The 19015-nt window shown below is 36.9% G+C and overlaps 1 protein-coding gene across 1 annotated transcript; it reads right to left on the reverse strand.

Annotated features, from left to right (window-relative positions):
- Positions 1-14754: 14754 nt before the first annotated feature.
- LOC149169293 (uncharacterized) lies at positions 14755-18115 on the reverse strand. Its single transcript, XM_089427056.1, has 2 exons — positions 15401-18115; positions 14755-15298 (listed from the first exon to the last, which is right to left on the reverse strand). Exon 1 carries the CDS (start codon positions 18067-18069, stop codon positions 16546-16548), a length of 1524 nt encoding a protein of 507 aa, XP_089283182.1. The 5' UTR covers positions 18070-18115; the 3' UTR covers positions 14755-15298; positions 15401-16545.
- Positions 18116-19015: the final 900 nt, after the last annotated feature.

A 19015-nucleotide genomic window follows, 5' to 3' on the forward strand; every position in this document is an offset into this window, starting at 1 on the left:
GTGCTTGCTAGTGACACCAACTGAGATTTTACAATTTGTTATGGCTTTGTCAATCTTTGAGAAGATCAGGAAGCTACTAACCTCCTTTGCGGTGTTTAAATATTGTACAAAACTGTCCTGCAACATATATATACAATTTTTTGGCTGAATTAAAGAACTGTACAAAGGTTCAGGATCACTACCATGCCTTGGAGTCGGGAGATCATTGTCAACTCGATACTGAGCCTTGCAGCCTGTTGATGGCGACGTGCACTGATTTCTTTCATCATTCTGCCTGCCAGCGGATAGGTCATTCAGTACTTGCAGAGGTGCTTGTAATTTATTACAATCTGGCTCGAATAGGGCCGGACTGATCTGTGCGGGCTGCTGGTCTTCTTCTTCTTTGAATAATTCAGATGGCTGAAAACAAAGAGGCAGGGGATCCACTTGGATCATCTGGTCATATGCTTCTGCTTCTGGGTCCTCCTCAATCTGATATTCAATGGCTCTTTGGGGCTGCAAAACTAGAGGCGATACCTTTGGAACAGTATCTTGATTAACCTCCAGACGGTCAATAGCAACAGGTGGTGACACTTGATCATATATAGCATGATAGTTATCCTTGATAAATTGGAAAGATTCAAAACAAAAGGGTAAAGTTCCTTCACTGAAATCGGCACACTCTGCGTTTTCCTCCTTTTCTTCATAGCTGAGATGGGCACGCTGATCATTGGGTTCAGGTTGCTGAACCTGAATACTACTTCCTGCCAAAATAGGATCTGATTCCTCTGCAAGGCTGATTTGGTTGTTAGGCTCATAATCATCATCATACAAATCGTACTTGGGCAGACAGTTGAAAGAAGAGAAGCTATTATATTCACACAGTATATCAGGAGACTGCTCCATCATGTATGGCTGGATGAATATGTCATCTGTTTTGTGGCAGGTTTGTTCGCGAATGTCACTACTTTCCTGATCTGAAACAGATCTGTTCTGGTGCTCTGAACTTTCTACTTTCATTGTGATCAGCTGCATCATTTCTTCTGTCTTTTGTAACACACTATGAAGTCTTTCTTCTTGCTCTGCTTTGTGCTGTTCCTCCCTCCTTCTTAGATTTGCCTCCACGTCCACGGCTATGTCCTGCATCTGTTTCAAGGTGGACGGGCATCTTTCTCTCAGACAGAATTCCATTTTTGCGTCAAATGTTCTAGGATATTGCAATAGAGCTAAATCAAGGGGAGGTCTTATATTTAGAGGCATGGCTTGATAAACTTGATTGAATCTGTCTGAAAACTGCTGAACAGATTCATCCGGATGCCTTTCTAAATGATTGTATTCTTCGATGAGAAAGAAGAGATTACCTCTGATCATCCATCTATCAAGGAAAAGCTTGGCGCACTGCTGAAACTTAGAGATGCTCGCCTCAGGCAACGCTTTAAACCAAGTCCTAGCTTCGCTTTGCAAAGAAAGGGCAAATAGTATAAGACTGACATCTTCATCTTCCACTTCAAATGTATTAAGATAATCTTCGAAAGCCTAGATATGTTTCTGGGCAGTAGTGCCATTCTCTCCATCAAATCTAGGGAGATATTCAGGATGATTTGCCGGCAGGGGACCAAGCACAGGAGGCAAAACGAGTGGCTTATATCTTTCAGGAACTTTACAAGGCATGGGAGTATATACAGGAACTAGAAGACTGGACTCTATTTTTGGTTCCTCCTTGACTGTATGATGATCTTCAACAACATTTGAAAGCTGCTGCTCTGATGTGCAAGGAGGCTTTTCAACAATCTTTTCCAAAGGAAAAACACAAAAATCTGACATAAAATCGCTTTTAAAGTACAATATGCACAACAAAATTTGGTGCAAGAGAAAGAACATGGTCTCTTGGATGATCATCCAAATCAAGAACCTGATCTGCTTATATAATTCCTTCGGGTTCATTTCTCCAGCGGAGTCTTTATTATGAGGATGATGTGGAGTCGCCAGGTGGATGATGTAACCTTAAAGTGCCTGATCTCTGTCCACCGTCACAGATCAGAGCTGAACATGAAAAACCCTGAAGAAAAGGAACACTTTCTCCAGAAAACGAGGCGAACTGGTCAAAATTGAGGATTTGCACTAATAGACACATGATTCATTTCCCCAGCGGAGTCGCCATTATGTTATCACTCAGGTTGTCCCTTTTGACTCCTAAAGGGATACGGCCGAGGTAACCACAAACCAACTTTGGACTGCAGGCCCTAGCCTGCTTGCAGTCAGAGAGGGCTCTCTCTTTATGATTTAGCTTTGTTGAAGGGGGTGATTTTAGGCTAGATATGATGCACAGGGGTTTTGATTGAGCTTTGGTGGGAAAACTGACACTTTCAGGTAGAGAGGCTGAGTATAGTCTGAATGTTTCAAACCATTGGGCGTGGAGTCGAGGAGGGGAACTGCTGGTGTCTTTCCTTAATAACGGTGAGGGGAAGATGGAGCAAGATAACTGAAGCAGAAGCAACTTTCAAGATCAAGGGATGGCAAGAATGCTAAAGAAAGAGAGGCAGTTAAGAATCTCTCCAACAGATTAGCAGAGGAAACAACAAGGCGCTACCTAGGAGCAGTTAAGAATTCCTAGATAATTGGCCAGCACAGGTGAACTGGGGTAAACATGAGCCAGAAGGAATTCAATGTTCATAACCAATTCATTTAGAAGAAAACATCAAGAAACAGCAGGAATTGAGCATAGAGAGTATTTAAACTAATTCTAGGCTATTCTTTCTTCCTGCTATTTAGATAATGGCAAACACATAAACAAAGATAAGAGGCACTTATTGCTTCAGGCCGCAGCGCAGGAATTCCATCTTCAACTCTTCAACACATTCATCAACCACAGGCAGTTCGCTCTCCAAGCTTTAAGCAATCTTTGATTACAGAAAAATTCAGGTATACACAGCGAGTCTCTAGTGAAAATTATCAATTGACCAACCCTTAAAACTACACAGAGGGTGGTATATATAGGGCAAAACTCTCTGCAGAATTCCTTTATTACATCTTGACCTAATTACGTCATAAAAATGACTACTTGACCTAATCCTATCTAGAAATAAATGCAAAGAATGTCTCGGGCCGTGCTCAGGGCCGATGTGTCAAAACTGAATGAATGATGCTGTCCTCGGTGGCTTGCTGCAGTGTTTTCTGCAATAAATGGGTATGGGTTTATGCTTTCTTGCTGTCCTGGTGCCTTAAATGCCTTGACGGTGATTTGAAGGCAAGGATGGGCTGATGCTTATCGATTTGATTTTCTGGGGGCTTCATCAATGTTCAGGTGCCTCGAGCCCCTAAAAGATCATGACTGATTCTTTCTGGCGTCCTTTCTTCCACTGATACTCTCTGACAAAATTTGGGCTGTTGATTTGTTGTGTTGCGTGTCTAATCACCAGTAAATGGCCGTTGTTCGGCCTCTATATCATCTGGAATTGTTTTCTGATCATTTTGGTATGCTCTGTGAAGAAAACGGATCATTTCTGCGCCTTTTCGGGCTTCCTGGGGCTGCATGGAGCGAAGATTCTTTAAAGATTCCCTGAAGATTCTCCATTTTGGCCCAAAAAATCCTGCGAAATCGCTCATCAAAAACTGCCTCAAAATTCAATTCTGGGGCTTCGAAGTGCGACTTTTGCGCCTCTACGTCCAAAAAGGGCTGATGACGTCAACATTGTACGGCGGGTGACGTCAGCATGGCGACGTGGCGAGATGACGTCAGCACGTACGGACAATGACGTGGCAGGTACGGTGGCGGGACACGTGGCAGTGACGTGGCAGGAGGCCACGCAGGCAGGTGACTGTACAGGGGGGGTGACGTGGGCTGGTGACGTCACCAGGCGGTAAGCGGTATGTGGCGCACCGCTTATGGGGGATGGCGGTTTCGGAGGGAAGGGCTCCGCCACAGCCCGGCACCTGACGCGTGGCGGGAGTACGGCGGCGAAACCGCCGAACTCCCGGACGTTAAAGGCCGGGCGCGTCGGGGATGAGGATGCCCGCCAGCCGTAGATCTGCGGGGCTGTGGATCGGACAGCTGGCGGCGGACACGACGGGATGTGGAGTTAACGGGCGGGAATATTCGCAGGAATATTCCGAATTTAATATGCGCGCGGTGGGTTATAGACTTAGGAAAACGGGTTTACGGGGTTAAATAAAGGCGCGGGTTAATAATTATGCACAGGAACTTTGGGTTAGGGGCGAAATGTGGGTTTTTATAGCATCAGGGTGAAGTTTTACAAGGGGGAAGGTGAAAACATGGGTTTTTTTGGGGTTTTTGGGGTTAAGGGAGAGGTTACTAGCTGACCAGATGTCAAACCAGTTCCTCAATGACGCGGATGGGCTAAAAACAGTCCCAGATGGACTGAGATTTCCCAGACTTAGTAGAAAGTATGGTTATATTGCCAGGGAGGGGTATTTACATAGGGGGATTTATATACATGATTTTAATAGGGGAAGGGAAAAAGTAATAGGGAGTTATATAATAAGGGTGATGAGAAAAAGAGAGATGTTAGTGAACTCCAGCCTGAGTACCTCCAACTGAAAAACTGCCTCAAACCAAAAATGGATTGCTTTATCAAAATTGGAACACAGCAATGGCCCTTAGACCAGCCTACTCTTATGGATACTTTTTGGCCATCTGTAGCAAATATGGAGCATTGCAGCATGCATAGCACGACATATTTGGCATGTAAAACTATCAATCATGAAAGATGATTAACCTGCTGCAGCAGGAGGCTAACACGAGCTACGGATGTGGAACATGCAGCTAAAAGAAGGAATCACGTGGTTTCTTATGTGTTAGTTGAGCTATTGCATGGAGGACTTCAGTTAGAACTCATGCATGTGAGTTCTGTGGAGTTGATTGTGGAGTTGATGGAGTTGTGTTCAGTTTGACTTAGTTGAACTAGTTGTATTTAGTCTAACTAAAGAATACACTAGTGATGAGTTGTTTGAATTAAATATTAATTAATTCACTAATTATTAACTCATAAAGAAACTAAAGCATACATCAGTTAACTCAGTGCATGGACAGTTCAACAGAGACAGGTGTTAGAGGTAAGTGAAAGGGTGAGTTGTGACTATCAGTTGTGCATGAGATTTGCACATGCATGGATTTGAGTTATGCCAATGAGGATTGCACAGTGTGGGCCAATATCAAGGCAATTGTAGCTTGTGCTCACGTGATTCTCATGCAGGATTGCACAGTGGAGGCAGGCAAACAGTGGAGGAGATTTGAGGCATCAGATCTGAGCTAGTTTGTGTGTCCCTACGATTCATATCCATGATGAAGGTAAAAATTTGTCTCAGACAAGATTGCAAACTATATTTGGTCAAGGCTGTAAGTGACTAGAAGGGACCTTCCCTCGATCAACATCCAGTTTTGGTAGAATTCAAGGATGTTTTTCCAGAGGAATTTCCTAGATTACCTCCTGTAAGAGAGATTGATTTCACCATTGATTTGAACCTAAGTGTAGAACCAATATCTAAGGCACCATATAGGATGACAACTCCAGAGCTTTGTGAGTTGCAGATGTAGTTAAAGGAGCTCTTAGACTTGGGATTGATTAGAACTAGTATTTCACCTTGGGGTGCAACAGTAATTTTTGTCAAGAAGAAGGATGGTTCCTTATGGCTATGCATAGATTATAGAGACTTAAACAAAGCCACGATAAAGAATAGGTACCCATACCTCGAATAGATGACTTATTTGATCAAATGAAGGGAGCAGCAGTCTTCTCAAAAATTGATCTACGATCTTGGTACCACCAATTGAGGATAAAGGAGGAGGACGTCTCAAAAACTGCATTTCGAATTCGATTTGGGCACTATGAGTTAGTAGTTGTTCCATTTGGTTTAACTAATGCACCAACAGTATTCATGAGCCTCATGAAAGGGGTGTTCAATAAATATTTGGACCAATTCATGCAAGTCTTCCTTGATGACATTCTTCTATATTCCAAGAATGAAAAGGAGCATGAAAAGCACCTAAGGGTGGTATTGACTTGTTTAAGGGAAAATCAATTGTATGGGAAATTGTCAAAATGTTCCTTCTTTCAAAAGAAATTCCATTACCTTGGGCACATCATTTCAGGAGAAGGGATTTCAGTTGATCCGAAAAAGGTGAAGGCCATAATGGACTGGCCAGTACCAAAAAATGCCCATGAGGTACGTAGTTTTATGGGGCTAGCTAGGTATTATCGCAGATTTGTGGAAGGGTTTTCAAGGATTGCAAAACCCATCACCACATTACAGCGAAAAGGGGTTAGGTATGAATGGAAAAATGAATGTAACATTGCGATCACAGAGCTGAAGAGGTTACTAACTAGTGCATCGATCCTTCAAGTACCAGACATAAGAAAAGACTTCATTGTCTGCACTGATGCTTCAGCGCAAGGATTGGGTGCAGTATTGATGCAAGAAGGTAGAGTAATAGCTTACGCTTCTAGAAAATTGAAGAAGCATGAAGAGATATATGCTACCCATGACTTAAAATTGGCAGCAATGATGTTAGCCTTGAAGCTATGGAGACACTACCTCATTGAGAGAATATTTGAGTTAAGAATGGATCATCAAACCCTGAAGCATCTCTTCACTCAAAGGGATTTGAACATCAGACAAAGGCAATGGAGCGAATTCATGAGTGAGTATGATTTTGAAATCTCATACATCAAGGGAAAGGAGAACATAGTGGTGGATGCACTAAGCAGGAGGCCACAAACCTTCTCCCTAGTAGCCTTAAAGGTAAATTTAAGGGAGCAGATATTGGAGAAACTCTTTGAAGATAGTTGGTATCTAAAAGTCATCTCAACCATCCAGAATGGGAAACAGATAGAACCAAAGTTTGAGGGATATGTCCTTGAACCAAATGGGCTATTGAGATTCCAAGGGAGAATGTATGTACCTAAGGAAGGGGGTATAAGAGAAACCATACTCAAAGAGTCTCATAGAGCACTCTATTGTGCACATTCTCGGGTAAAGAAGATGTATGCAGACACAAGGAAACTCTTCTTTTGGGTAGGCATGAAGCATGACATAGTCCAGTTTGTCGCCCAATGTCTTGAATGTTAGCGAGTGAAGGCTAAACATCACCATCCAGCAGAACTCCTGCAACCTCATGACATCCCTACATCTAAATGGGAAGTAATTTCCATGGATTTTGTGGTGGGTTTTCCACTCACTTCCCAGAGGCACAATGATATATTGGTTATAATTGATAAATTGACCAAAAGTGCCCATTTCATCCCAGTAAGGAAAACTTACGATGTTACGAATGTGGCACGAGTGTTTGTCAATGAAGTTATTCAACTACACGGATTGCCCACAAAGATCATTTCTGATAGAGACTCCCAATTTACATCTAGCTTTTGGACAAGTTTGCAGTCAACACTAGGGACTCAGTTGAACCTGAGCACTGCATATCATCCAAAAACAGATGGGCAAATTGAAAGAGTAAATCAAGTTCTAGAGGACATGCTTAGGATGTACGTCATGGATAATCAGACTCAATGGGAAATGTACTTACCATTCGTAGAGTTTGCCTATAATAATAGTTATCATAGTTCAATCGGGATGCCTCCTTATCAAGCTCTATATCAAATGCCTTGTAGGATGCCGTTGAGTTGGGAAAAGTTGGAGGACCGAGTGATAGTTGGCCCAGAATTAGTTCATGAAATCGAGGAATAGGAAAAATCTCACAAACAGGATTGGCGGGACTTGCAGGTCTTAGACATGGGAACCGTAATGGTAGAACCATTACGCATATTGGGCCGTAGGGTTCAATAGCTCAGACGTCGCACGGTAGACCAAGTTAAGGTCCAATGGGACAAGTATAGCCCAGGATCTGCTACTTGGGAGGATGTAGAGACTATGCGTCGTAACTACCCCTCACTTTTTGAGCATCTGTGATGCCTATTTTTGACTTAGGCGGCTACCTATGTTAAGGTTCTATTTTGTAGTTCCATGTTATTTATTTATGAACATTATGTAATATTGATGCATTTGGTTTGACACATAAAACTACTTATATCAATCAATTGATAGATTTGATATTGATGATAGAAGTGGTTGATGTATGGCCTACATGTGTGACTCACCTAGTGATGGATTATCTAGTGCGTAACTTATCATAATTATTTTGGTTCATATATAGCTCAAGTGGATATGATTTATTTAAATGAATGACTTAGTGAATTTATGATTTACTTCCAGTGAGAATTCCTAGATTGACACATGGATACTAGACTTAATAATGTGATGATCATATGTCTTGTTGTTATATAAATGCATGAATGAGAGCTAACCCACAGGGGGAAAAGAACTATATGATATCTGAGATCTACTATTCCATTGAGGGAAGGACAAGACATCTCATGAGAAAGGTATAATGTACATTATTCTACTACATGTGGTATCTACTTGATATGCACTCTTATGACACGAGTAAAATGCAAAATGACAGGTGGCAAGACGACCTGACTGGATTATTCGATGACAAGTCCAACCAGCTCTGTAGTGTGGTCTATATTAAGGTGTTGACCCTAGTTTTGAAGGAGAGACAGAGGCATTTCCCACCGTGTATCCTCTGAAACCTGGAATTGTGGGAGGGCAGCGGTGGAAACGCTCCCCTAGACGTGTGATGACGATTGCCAATTGTTTGTTGGGGAAGTTAGGTTGACATAGTCGACGCTTCCACCATGTCCGTTTTATCAGTGGTTAGTATGGTCGTTGCCACTGATAAAGCAATAGAGGATGGATAGGGTGGGAACGGAAGTAGGTCGGGATGGATAGGGGGATATAGATCAGTTGGAGACTCTTGATGGAAAGTAATGTCATTGTCTGACTTATCAAATTTTATTGCTATAACTCTCTCTGAATTGCTATGCTTTCAAACTCCTTGTATATTTTCATTCTAACTTTGGGACGAATTTTTCTGAAGGAGGGGTATATATAATGTCCCACTTAAAACTTATCCTGCAAATTTTATTAATGTTTACATTATCTGAAAAATATTGAGAGATATTGGTCTAATATAAAATTCATGATTTCTATTATTCAAATTCCCAACTCACCTTCTCAAATTGAATCTTAGGTAGGATATGGTCTCCTTCCATTATTTCAAATAATATATATATTCATCTCACATTCCCCAATGTACCCTCACATTTACTAGGGAGAAGACATGGTCCTTTCCAACTCATTATCAATATATATATGAACATCTCACATTCTCCAATGTACCCTCACATTTACTAGGGAGAAGACATGGTCCTCTCCATTTAATTACATCTCACATTCCCCAATGTACCCTCACATTTACTTGGGAGAGGACATGGTCCTCTCCAACTAATTATCAATATATATATATATATATATATATTCATCTCACATTCCCCAATGTACCCTCACATTTACTTAGGAGAAGACATAGTCCTCTCCATTTAATTATCAATATATATATATATATATATTCATCTCACATTCCCAAATGTACTTTCAGATTTACTTGGGAGAAGACATGGTCATTTCCCATTAATTTCCAAATTTTATATTCATGTCACATTTCCAAATGTACTCCCAACTTTACTTGGGAGAAGAGAAATCAACTTTAAGGATGGATGAGAAGTTAATGACATTAATGAGAGGTGGTTGAGATGGGGAAGAGAGGGAGGGTATAAAAAGGGAAGGGGGAAGGGAGAAAAGGGGATGTTGGGCCCTTACTTATGATTTTGGGGGTTGGTTGTGATTTTAGGATTTGTTGTGATTTTTGAAGACCTTAGGAACCTGTGGAGGTTTCTTGGGTTGTTTAGAGGAGGAAAATATTGTTCATCTTGGTCTAGATCATTCATCTTAGACACACACACTACATCTGGTTAGACTTGGGCTCGGAGGGCTAGGGAACCTGTGGAGGTTTTCTGGGCTATGAATTATTTCCTAGTTGGCTGGGAGGTAAATCCAGTTGGGTCAGTCAAGAGGAGCGTTCAACAGGAGCAGCAACTCAAAGGCATCTCCACCAGCCATTGGTACAGGTATTCCTCTATAGATTACTCAAGTAAATTTATTAAAATGAAATGTTCTCCATAAGTTATAAGGATTAGAATGTAAATGATAAAATTTTATTTGTTTAAAAGTCTTGTAAGAAAGTAAACTATTGTCTCTTATTGCATTTAAATTCATCAGAAATAGCTCTGTTAGAAGACCCTAGGATAGGGCTCTTACAAAGTTGAAAGTGTTAAGTCAATGGTTTTGTAATTTTTTTTATGATGTTTCTACTTCCATAAATACACACATTTATAAATTTTATAAAATAATTGTGAGCTTCAATTATTAAATTCCTTCTTAAACTTATTTTCTATTTATATAAATTTTAAAATTTCATTATAATAATATAATATAATTATTTTATTTATAAAAATAATATATAAAAGTAATTTTCATTAATAAAAATATATATTTATAAATTAAAATTAAAAATTAATATATAATCATTTTAACAATTTTTTTGTTTAATTTTTTTTTAACTTTTCGCTTCTTTTAAATATTAATAAATTTTACACACAAAACATGCTAATAAAATAATTAAATTTTTAATTAATTTAATATACATTTATTTTTTTTAAGCAAGCAAAAATCTTTATATTTACATAAGGTACAATCATGGAGGTCTGAATAGTTTGTATCTCTTCACTTGTTTGCAAAACAAGAAAAATAAAATAACAAAGAGACAAGTGTGTTCTAAGGAGAAAATTGAGGAGACCATTTATCCATGAGAGGTAAATCAAATGGTCTCCTAAAGAGTTCTAAGTTATAATGGTGACTGAAACTGAAAATGAAATGATGACTAAATGACACCAAGACAAAAAAGAAATGACTTAAACTGAGTAAGAAAAAGAACTAGATGACATGCAAAATTGAGACTTTGAGACTAACTGTCTGGGGAATTTGGCATGTTTGATTGGGCTGATGACTGAATGCATGAATATGGGTTACACTTTTTGGCAAGTGTGTGAATTGGGAGGGAGAAGAAAGCAGCTCGATCGAGCAATATTTTAGCTCTTGATCGAGCTATTTGAGGGCTTAAAAATAAACCCTCGATCAAGCTCATATGTAACCCACAGTTATATAGGAGCTCGATTTGAGGGATTTTTTTTTTTAATTCTTGCCGAAAACACAATGAGGAGTTTATGATTCAAAGAGCTCAATCAAGCTATTTCAAGCTATGGCATATAAGTTTGGCATTTTTGAATTCATATGATATTTTTCATCTAATTTATTTTAAACTTACTGTTTGAAACTGTTTTGGACAATTCAAAAGGTTTGAATACAAAATCAATAACATAAAATATACAAAACAAAAAAAAATCAAAAATTACAAATATCTTCATTTACGAGTTCCCTTCAAAAGGTTATTATTGGTTTTTGAATTTATTTAAATAGTAGAAAAAATCTTCGCGAACACATCTGTCTACAAAATCCAATTGAAATATTACTTTGCCAACTTAAAAAAATAATAGAAAAAATATAATTTTGCATAAAAAAAAAAATAATATGCACAACTTAGTGTCTTTGTGTAGATAATATATATATATATATATATATGAGGCTAAGTTATGCTACATGAACTCACACATACCTCTTAAGATGTGCGAAAATTTGCAAGAACAAACATTTCATTTAATGGGAAATTGACAAATTATACGACACTAAATTTTTTTGCAAAAAATATTATTAGGACAACATCATAATTCTCCCCAAATTGCCTTTTTACTCTTAATCAAAATTCACAAAGCCTATATGAATTTTGAGGGCTTCAATTCAATAAAACAATAAAATTTTGAAACTTCATCACTATATTTGGCCCAAAAGTGTAATCCATCTTCTTGCATTCACCCATATCCTCGTCCTCAATGACCTTGGTCTAGTTGAGATGTGCTTTCTCCCTTGAGACCTTACATTGTTGAGTATTTTCGTTCCTAGCTTTCTGTTGTTGCTCTAGGTAAACGAAAGGGTCATCATATCCTTTAGGAAGCCAGGGGGGACACTCCCTTTTAATGAATGCTTTACTAGTATAGGAATCCTCCTCCCTCCAAGAGGCTTCTCCCTTGGTCAAGCCCTCAACGCTAGCCTAGCTAGCTAAGTTCATCACCTATCCAATTGGTTTAGGATAGCTGTGACTACTAGCAATCTTTTGTTTCTGGGCTTGAGGTTCTAAGTGTGTCAGACTAAGAGTGTCTTTTCCCCGGAGGAGGGATAGGGGAGAGGCGGGGGGGGACATGATTCCCATAACTTTAGATAAATTTCGTGAGGCCTTTAGTGTGTGCAGAAGGAAGGGATTAAGTTCAAAAAATCTACCTTTAGTTCTTTCCCCGGTTTTTTCATGCTCCCAGAGTTGTCTTCCCAACAAATTCTGGACAACCCGGTGTACATTATATGTGTTTCTTCTCTATTGAGCTTCCATAGCATCAACAAGACGATGAATATGCATTGGCATCTCCTCATCGAATTGTTCTTCTCCCTAATCATGCCAGGGAGGGAGAGGTTGGCATCAAGGACCTCTACCCCATCCTCTAGCTCATCCCCTTTTTCTCACCATGATAAGAAGGCTTGTGAAATCACTACCTCGGACCTGGAACCATCGAAGACTCACTACCTTTCCTAACCCTCAGCGACTAACCGCTCGCAAAGCAGAGCTAAGGGAATGAACGACAGAAGGAATGTATGACTCCTCAGCGATGGAAGAGTTCATATCTTGTTCATAGCTTAATTTCTTTGTCCTTTCCTGAAGCTTTTCCACCCAGCTGCAATGAATGTCGCATGAAGTGAATCTAGGGAATGACCTCTACCCAACCATTCCTATCAAGCTTTCATGTGAGACTAACATGTGAAAACTTCCCCACCTCATTTATTGTGCGATCCCCGCATCTAAGGAAATTTAATTAAAATATTAATTACAATACTATCTATTTTTGGAAAAAACATAATACTATTATTCTGGGTAAACCATAAATGATGATCTTGAAAAAAATATTAAAAGGAAAAAGTTTTACACCCAAAACACATTATGCCTCACACATTTATGATCTTTTACATTTTAAATGTTTAATTAAAAAAAAAAATTACTAATAAAGCAAGCACACATATTTATGTAATTATTTATTCATATATACATTTTAAATTTATATAGTATGAATGTTTTAATAATATATACTTAAGACTAATGTAAATAATTTGAAAAATATTTCCGTCCTTAAAAGTTTTGATTACTTAATTTTTTTTTATAATGTATTTGAGATTAATTACATTTCATATTAGTCATCAATGTTTAGCACCGATTAATAGTTTTTTAATTATGAAAAATATATTTAATATTTAAAAAATAAATTATTTTTTAAAATTTATAATATTAATTATATTTAATTGAATATTAATAATATTTTCATTTGAGTAGATCTCGTTAATGAATTTTTTTTAATTTTTCTTCAAATATAAAATTTTTCTCAATAAAATTTGAAATTAAATTATAAATTTAGTTTAAAATAATAAAGAAAAACACACATTTCTTCTCATATATATTAATTTATATAATTTAAAACTTTATAAATAATAGTTAAATTTAAATAATTTGCTTGGGGTAGCTCAAGTAGCCATGGCTGTGGAATGAAGTCTCACGAAATCAAAGATTTTGGGTTCGAATCTTGTGCTACTTTCCCTTATAGCAGGGTGAATAATGGACATGTAAACTCAAAAATAAAAAAATACTACCAAACTTACAAAAAATAAATAAATTTAAATAGTATAAAAAAATATAAAATTATAATTTTATAAATAATAAAAAAAAATTATATAATTTATAATTTTAACCAAAAAAAAAAAATATATATATATATATATTAAATAATATAGAAATACCTCATTAAAAAAAATAATGTTCACGCACATTCTACTTTACATGGACTAAACGATGATACGAGAAAACTTAAAGCCACAACTCGTATACCATGGAAAAATACTTGATTGACATCATATTAGATATTTTATAAATGACTCTTAATTTACAATAAATTAATGTATGTGAAATTAAAATGTAGGAAACTAATATTTTTTTGATTGATATCATATTAGATATTTTATCAATAATTCTTAATTTGCAATAAATTAATCAATGTAAAATTAAAAAGTATGTTTATAAATATAAAAAGGTAAATTATAAAATTAAAGATGAGTTGATTTTTTAATTAAAATAATATAAGAATATATTTATTTTTAATTAAAAAATAACAAATCATAATTATAAATATTAACACAAATTATGATTATTTTTTAATTTAAAAAAAATATATAATAAACTTAAATTTTAGAAACGTAAAAATACATTTAGTTATTAAAATATAAAAAATAATTTGAATTACTTAAAATATAAAAAATAATTTCAGTTTCTTTTTAATTAATTGAAGATATTAATTAAATAAAAAAATTGAATTAAAAAATAACACATTATAATTATAAAAAATAAACAAAATTATGTTTATTTTTTAATTAAAATAAATAACTTAATAAACATAAATTTTAGAAAGATAAAAATACATTTGTTATTAAAATATAGAAAGTAATTTAAATTTTCCTTTAAATATTTCCATAAAGGTAGAATTATTTTTGTAAATTTTAAATAAAAATACTTATATTTTGATACATTTATTTGAGATAACAACATAAATAAATCAAAGAGATAAATTTAAAACAATACATGTAAAATGATATTGAAAATTATGTAAAACATTTTTAAGGAATTGTGTTACAAGTATAGGAAGCTAACAATAATGTAGTCAAATTATTGCCTTGTTCATACTTCCTTATATTTAGAATGATGAAGAACTTTGACCTTCTCTAATGTTGCTGTAAGCACTACTTGTATTGTCCAACAAATGTTTGATATCTATTTGGGATTTTGGATTACCAACAACTTCTAGAAAATTGTCTTTGATGCTTAGGAGTTTTCCCACGATGTCCATCATAGTAGGTCGTCTTCTGGGAGATTCTCTTGTACATAGCAAACCCACACTCATGAGTTCACTAAGGCAGTTGAGAGGTTTATCTTCTTTAGTTCCCATACCAGTTCTCCTTAATAGAGTTTTATCCACAAGTTCTCCTACTTTGTTTGGAAAATTGTTAGCCACCCATGTTTGCAAGTTGATTCCTTTTGCAAACATGTTGTGGGTGGGCTTCTTTCCTGTAAGTATCTCCAATAAAACTATTCCATAACTATAAACATCACCTTTTGTTGTAACATGTCCATTGAGTCCATATTCTGCATCCACAAATCCTCATGGTAAGGTTTTTGATTTAGAAGTTGTAATGAAAATAAGAAACTAATGACATTGGATAATATGCTATGTAGGTTAAATATTACCTGGAGGAATATAACCAATGGATCCTTTGAGTGCATGTGTGGAAGTGGATGTTGAGCCTTCTGAATTTGCAAGATATATAGTAGCAATGCCAAAGTCTATTAAATATGACACCATGTCTTCACCTAGAAGCACATTGCTAGGTTTCAGATCGCAATGGATCACTTGCACAAAGCAATGGTGATGGAGATATGCCAACCCTTGCGCAACATCTATTGCTATATTTAACCTTTGAATCAAACTCAAACACCTTTCTTCTTTATCATTGGGATGTAACCACTTCTCTAGACTTCCATTTGAAATAAATGGAAATATCAAAGCTTTGATTTGGGGATCTGAATAACATGTTATGATTCTAATCAGATTTCGGTGCCTTACTTTACCCAAAACTTTGCACTCCCTTTCAAAACTCTTGTTAGCTCTTTCATTTTTCAAGTCAAGAAGCTTAATGGCAACAAGTGTGCCATCATTTAGAACCCCTTTGTACACTTTTCCAAAATTCCCAACTCCTAGCAAGTTCACATCATCAAATTTATTTGTTGCAATGATGAGCTCTCCATAGGAGATCTTCTGGTGCCCCACATTCAAGGATGCTCCAACCTCTCTAAGATTATGCCTTGTAGTATTTAATCTCCACCAAAGACACAATGCCATAGTAATTATAACTACACATATAAGTATGATGACTATTTCCATATGTGAAACAGTTTGATCTCTGTGAGGAAAGCATGGTGATAGACTTACCCAAGGGCCACAAAGACCAAGATTCCCCATAAATGATGTAGCACCACACTTTTTGAAAACTCCACCTTTAGGAACTTCTCCTGATAGCTTGTTGAAAGAAAGATTTAAGTGGCTAAGCATTTTGAGATTCTCCAATGACATAGGTATTCCACTGACAAATTGTTGGAGGAGAAATCCATGTCCTGGAGACTTTGAAGTTCATTGAGTGAATCTGGAATTGGACCTTCAAGTGCATTATATGAAAGATTCAGGTATTCTAATTCTTTGCACTGTTCCAATGCACTTGGAATGAAACCTGTTATGAAATTTGCAGAAACATCTATAGCTTGAAGCATAGTCATCTTACTTAGTCCCAAAGGCAATGGACCTTGTAATAAATTGTTTGAAATATTGAAATACAAAGCTATATTACAAGCCCTCCAACCTCTGGAGGGACGAGTCCATTGAGCTTGTTGTATGATAGGTCCAGAAGTAATAAGTTCATGCATTTCCCTAAAGTTGGAGGTATATTCCCTGATAACTGATTTTGGGCAAGACTCAAATATCTTAGTTGTTGCAGGTCAAAAAGAGAATCGGGAATTCTTCCAGAAAGATTATTTGCTTGGAGATCTAAAAGCCCTAAGCTTTTGGGTAACCCAATTTCCATTGGAATGTTTCCTTCCAAATTATTACCTCCCATAAATAATCTCTCCAACTTTGAAAGCATACCAAGGGAAGAAGGGATTGTCCCTGTGAAGGAATTGGAGTATATTTCAAAGAGTGTTAAATTAGTTAGGTTTCCAATCTGTGGAGGTATTTCTCCTCCCAGTTCATTGGAGCCCAAGTTTATGTAGCTCAGTTTTGTAGAAAGGTGGCCTATAGAAAAGGACAATTGTCCTGTGAAATAATTAGAGGATAACTCTATTCTTCGCAGGATGGAACAGTTAGTCAGAGTAGTAAGAATGGGCAAGCTCGTAGTGCTGCCGCTGACTAGTTGATTATTTTGCAAGTCAAGCACTTGGAGCTGTGTCAACTTACCCAACTGCATGGGTACTACACCGCTTAGCTGATTGTCCCCCAAGTCGATCACTTGAAGATTCGTACAATTGAAGAGGGAAGCAGGAATGCTACCACTCAACTGATTACCAAACTGATAGAGACCTGTCAACTGGGTATTCTTGCTACACAACTCGGCTGGAATGCGACCAGTAATCTGGTTGGAAGATATATCTAATTCTATAAGATTGGTGGAGTTTGACAGGGAAGACGGAAATTTTCCCGTGAGATGGTTATTACACAGAAACATAAAGCTTAGCTGACTTAGCATACCCAATTCGGAAGGAACACTCCCATGAAGGTGGTTGTTGCACAAATTTACGAAGTGCAAAGAGGATATGTTTCCCAAGCAGGCAGGGATTGTACCCGTCAAATTGTTGGTTCCTAAGTTAAAGAATTGTAACATGGAGAGCAGGCATAGTTCCGAGGGAATGTTTCCTGTGAGATTGTTACGGGACAAAGACAACCGCTGTAAACTGCGGCACCCACCCAGATCCTGAGGAATGATCCCCTGAAAGCTGTTATTGCTGAGGTCGAGAATTCTAAGAAATGAGAGATTGCTGAGAAGAGGAGAGATTGTACCTTGTAATCCCATGCTTGAAAAATTGAGAGAAACCACTCTCTGCCTCCGCCGACTGCAAATGATACCTCTCCACTCGCAGAACGAAACATTGGTTGTCCAGTTAGTGGGTAATGATTGGGATGGATTGTAACCAGTGATGGCAGACAAGAATCCAAGCAGAGCCTCTTGGTCAGAAGCGTTGCTCAGATGAGGATGGAGACGATTAGATAATTCAACTGTGGAAAACGCAGAAGGAATGACCAAGAGAGTCCAGAATAGTAAGAGTCTCATAATATTAAAGAAAAGAGTAGGAGTGTCAGAGATATCCATCTCCTCTTCTCAGAGAAAGGTTCGTGAAATACAACAAACAGGCAGGGGGCGAGAAAACCAAAATATGTTAAAAGAGTTTCCACCTACATCCGTTTATATAGAGTACTAGCCTCACTTTATCGTTAAACCTTAATTTGTTAACCACGGTTAGAAAAAAAATTCAAACTCAACCAATCTAGTGGAAATTTCCCTTGAAGTATTTATTCCGTCAGACTCCTTCTCCATAAGTCGTGCCCACGGTCATTTCACACTAAAATATTGAAGGACACAAATATTTTATTTTTACTCACTTTGTAGTAAGTGAACAGCTCGAATGTGACTTTTTCAGTACGAAAAGAAGACTGGAGTTCTGGACGGCCAGACTTACGCGGATAAAATTAAATCAGAAGTATTGATGTGAATTTTTCCACACGGAATAGTCGAGTCGTAGACGGCAAGCATTACGTACTCCGCGAAATTTTCGTTCACGATATTTAAAGTTATTAATTATTGAGGTGAAATTTTTTATTTTATGACTCCGCGAAATTTTCGTTCACGATATTTAAAGTTTTTAAGTATTGAGGAGAAATTTTTTATTTTATGACTCCGCGAAATTTCGTACGTACTCCGAGAAATTTTCGTTCACGGTATTTAAAGTTTTTAAGTATTGAGGTGAAATTTTTTATTTTATGACTCCGCGAAATTTTCGTATGTACACCGCCAAATTTTCGTTCACGATATCTATAAGTTTTTAACTGTTAACTGTTGAGGTGAAATTTTTTATTTCATGATTATTACGGGATGTAACGAGGGTTAAGTGAACTATTAACTGTTAACTGTTGAGGTGAAATTTTTTATTTCATGATTATTACGGGATGTAACGAGGGTTAAGTGAACTATTCAAAAATCAGTAAAATTTTTGTTCACAATGTTTTTAAATAGAAGATTAAAAAAATGAAATTTTTAT

The sequence above is a fragment of the Pinus tabuliformis genome, chromosome 4_2, assembly GCF_031772625.1.
Source record: "Pinus tabuliformis cultivar Carrire ecotype Pingquan chromosome 4_2, CPIR1, whole genome shotgun sequence".
Taxonomy (NCBI): Eukaryota; Viridiplantae; Streptophyta; class Pinopsida; order Pinales; family Pinaceae; genus Pinus; species Pinus tabuliformis.

Excerpts from the sequence above, each read along its gene's own strand:
- LOC149169293 (XM_089427056.1), bottom strand. The coding sequence starts at position 18,069 with ATGGATATCTCTGACACTCCTACTCTTTTCTTTAATATTATGAGACTC.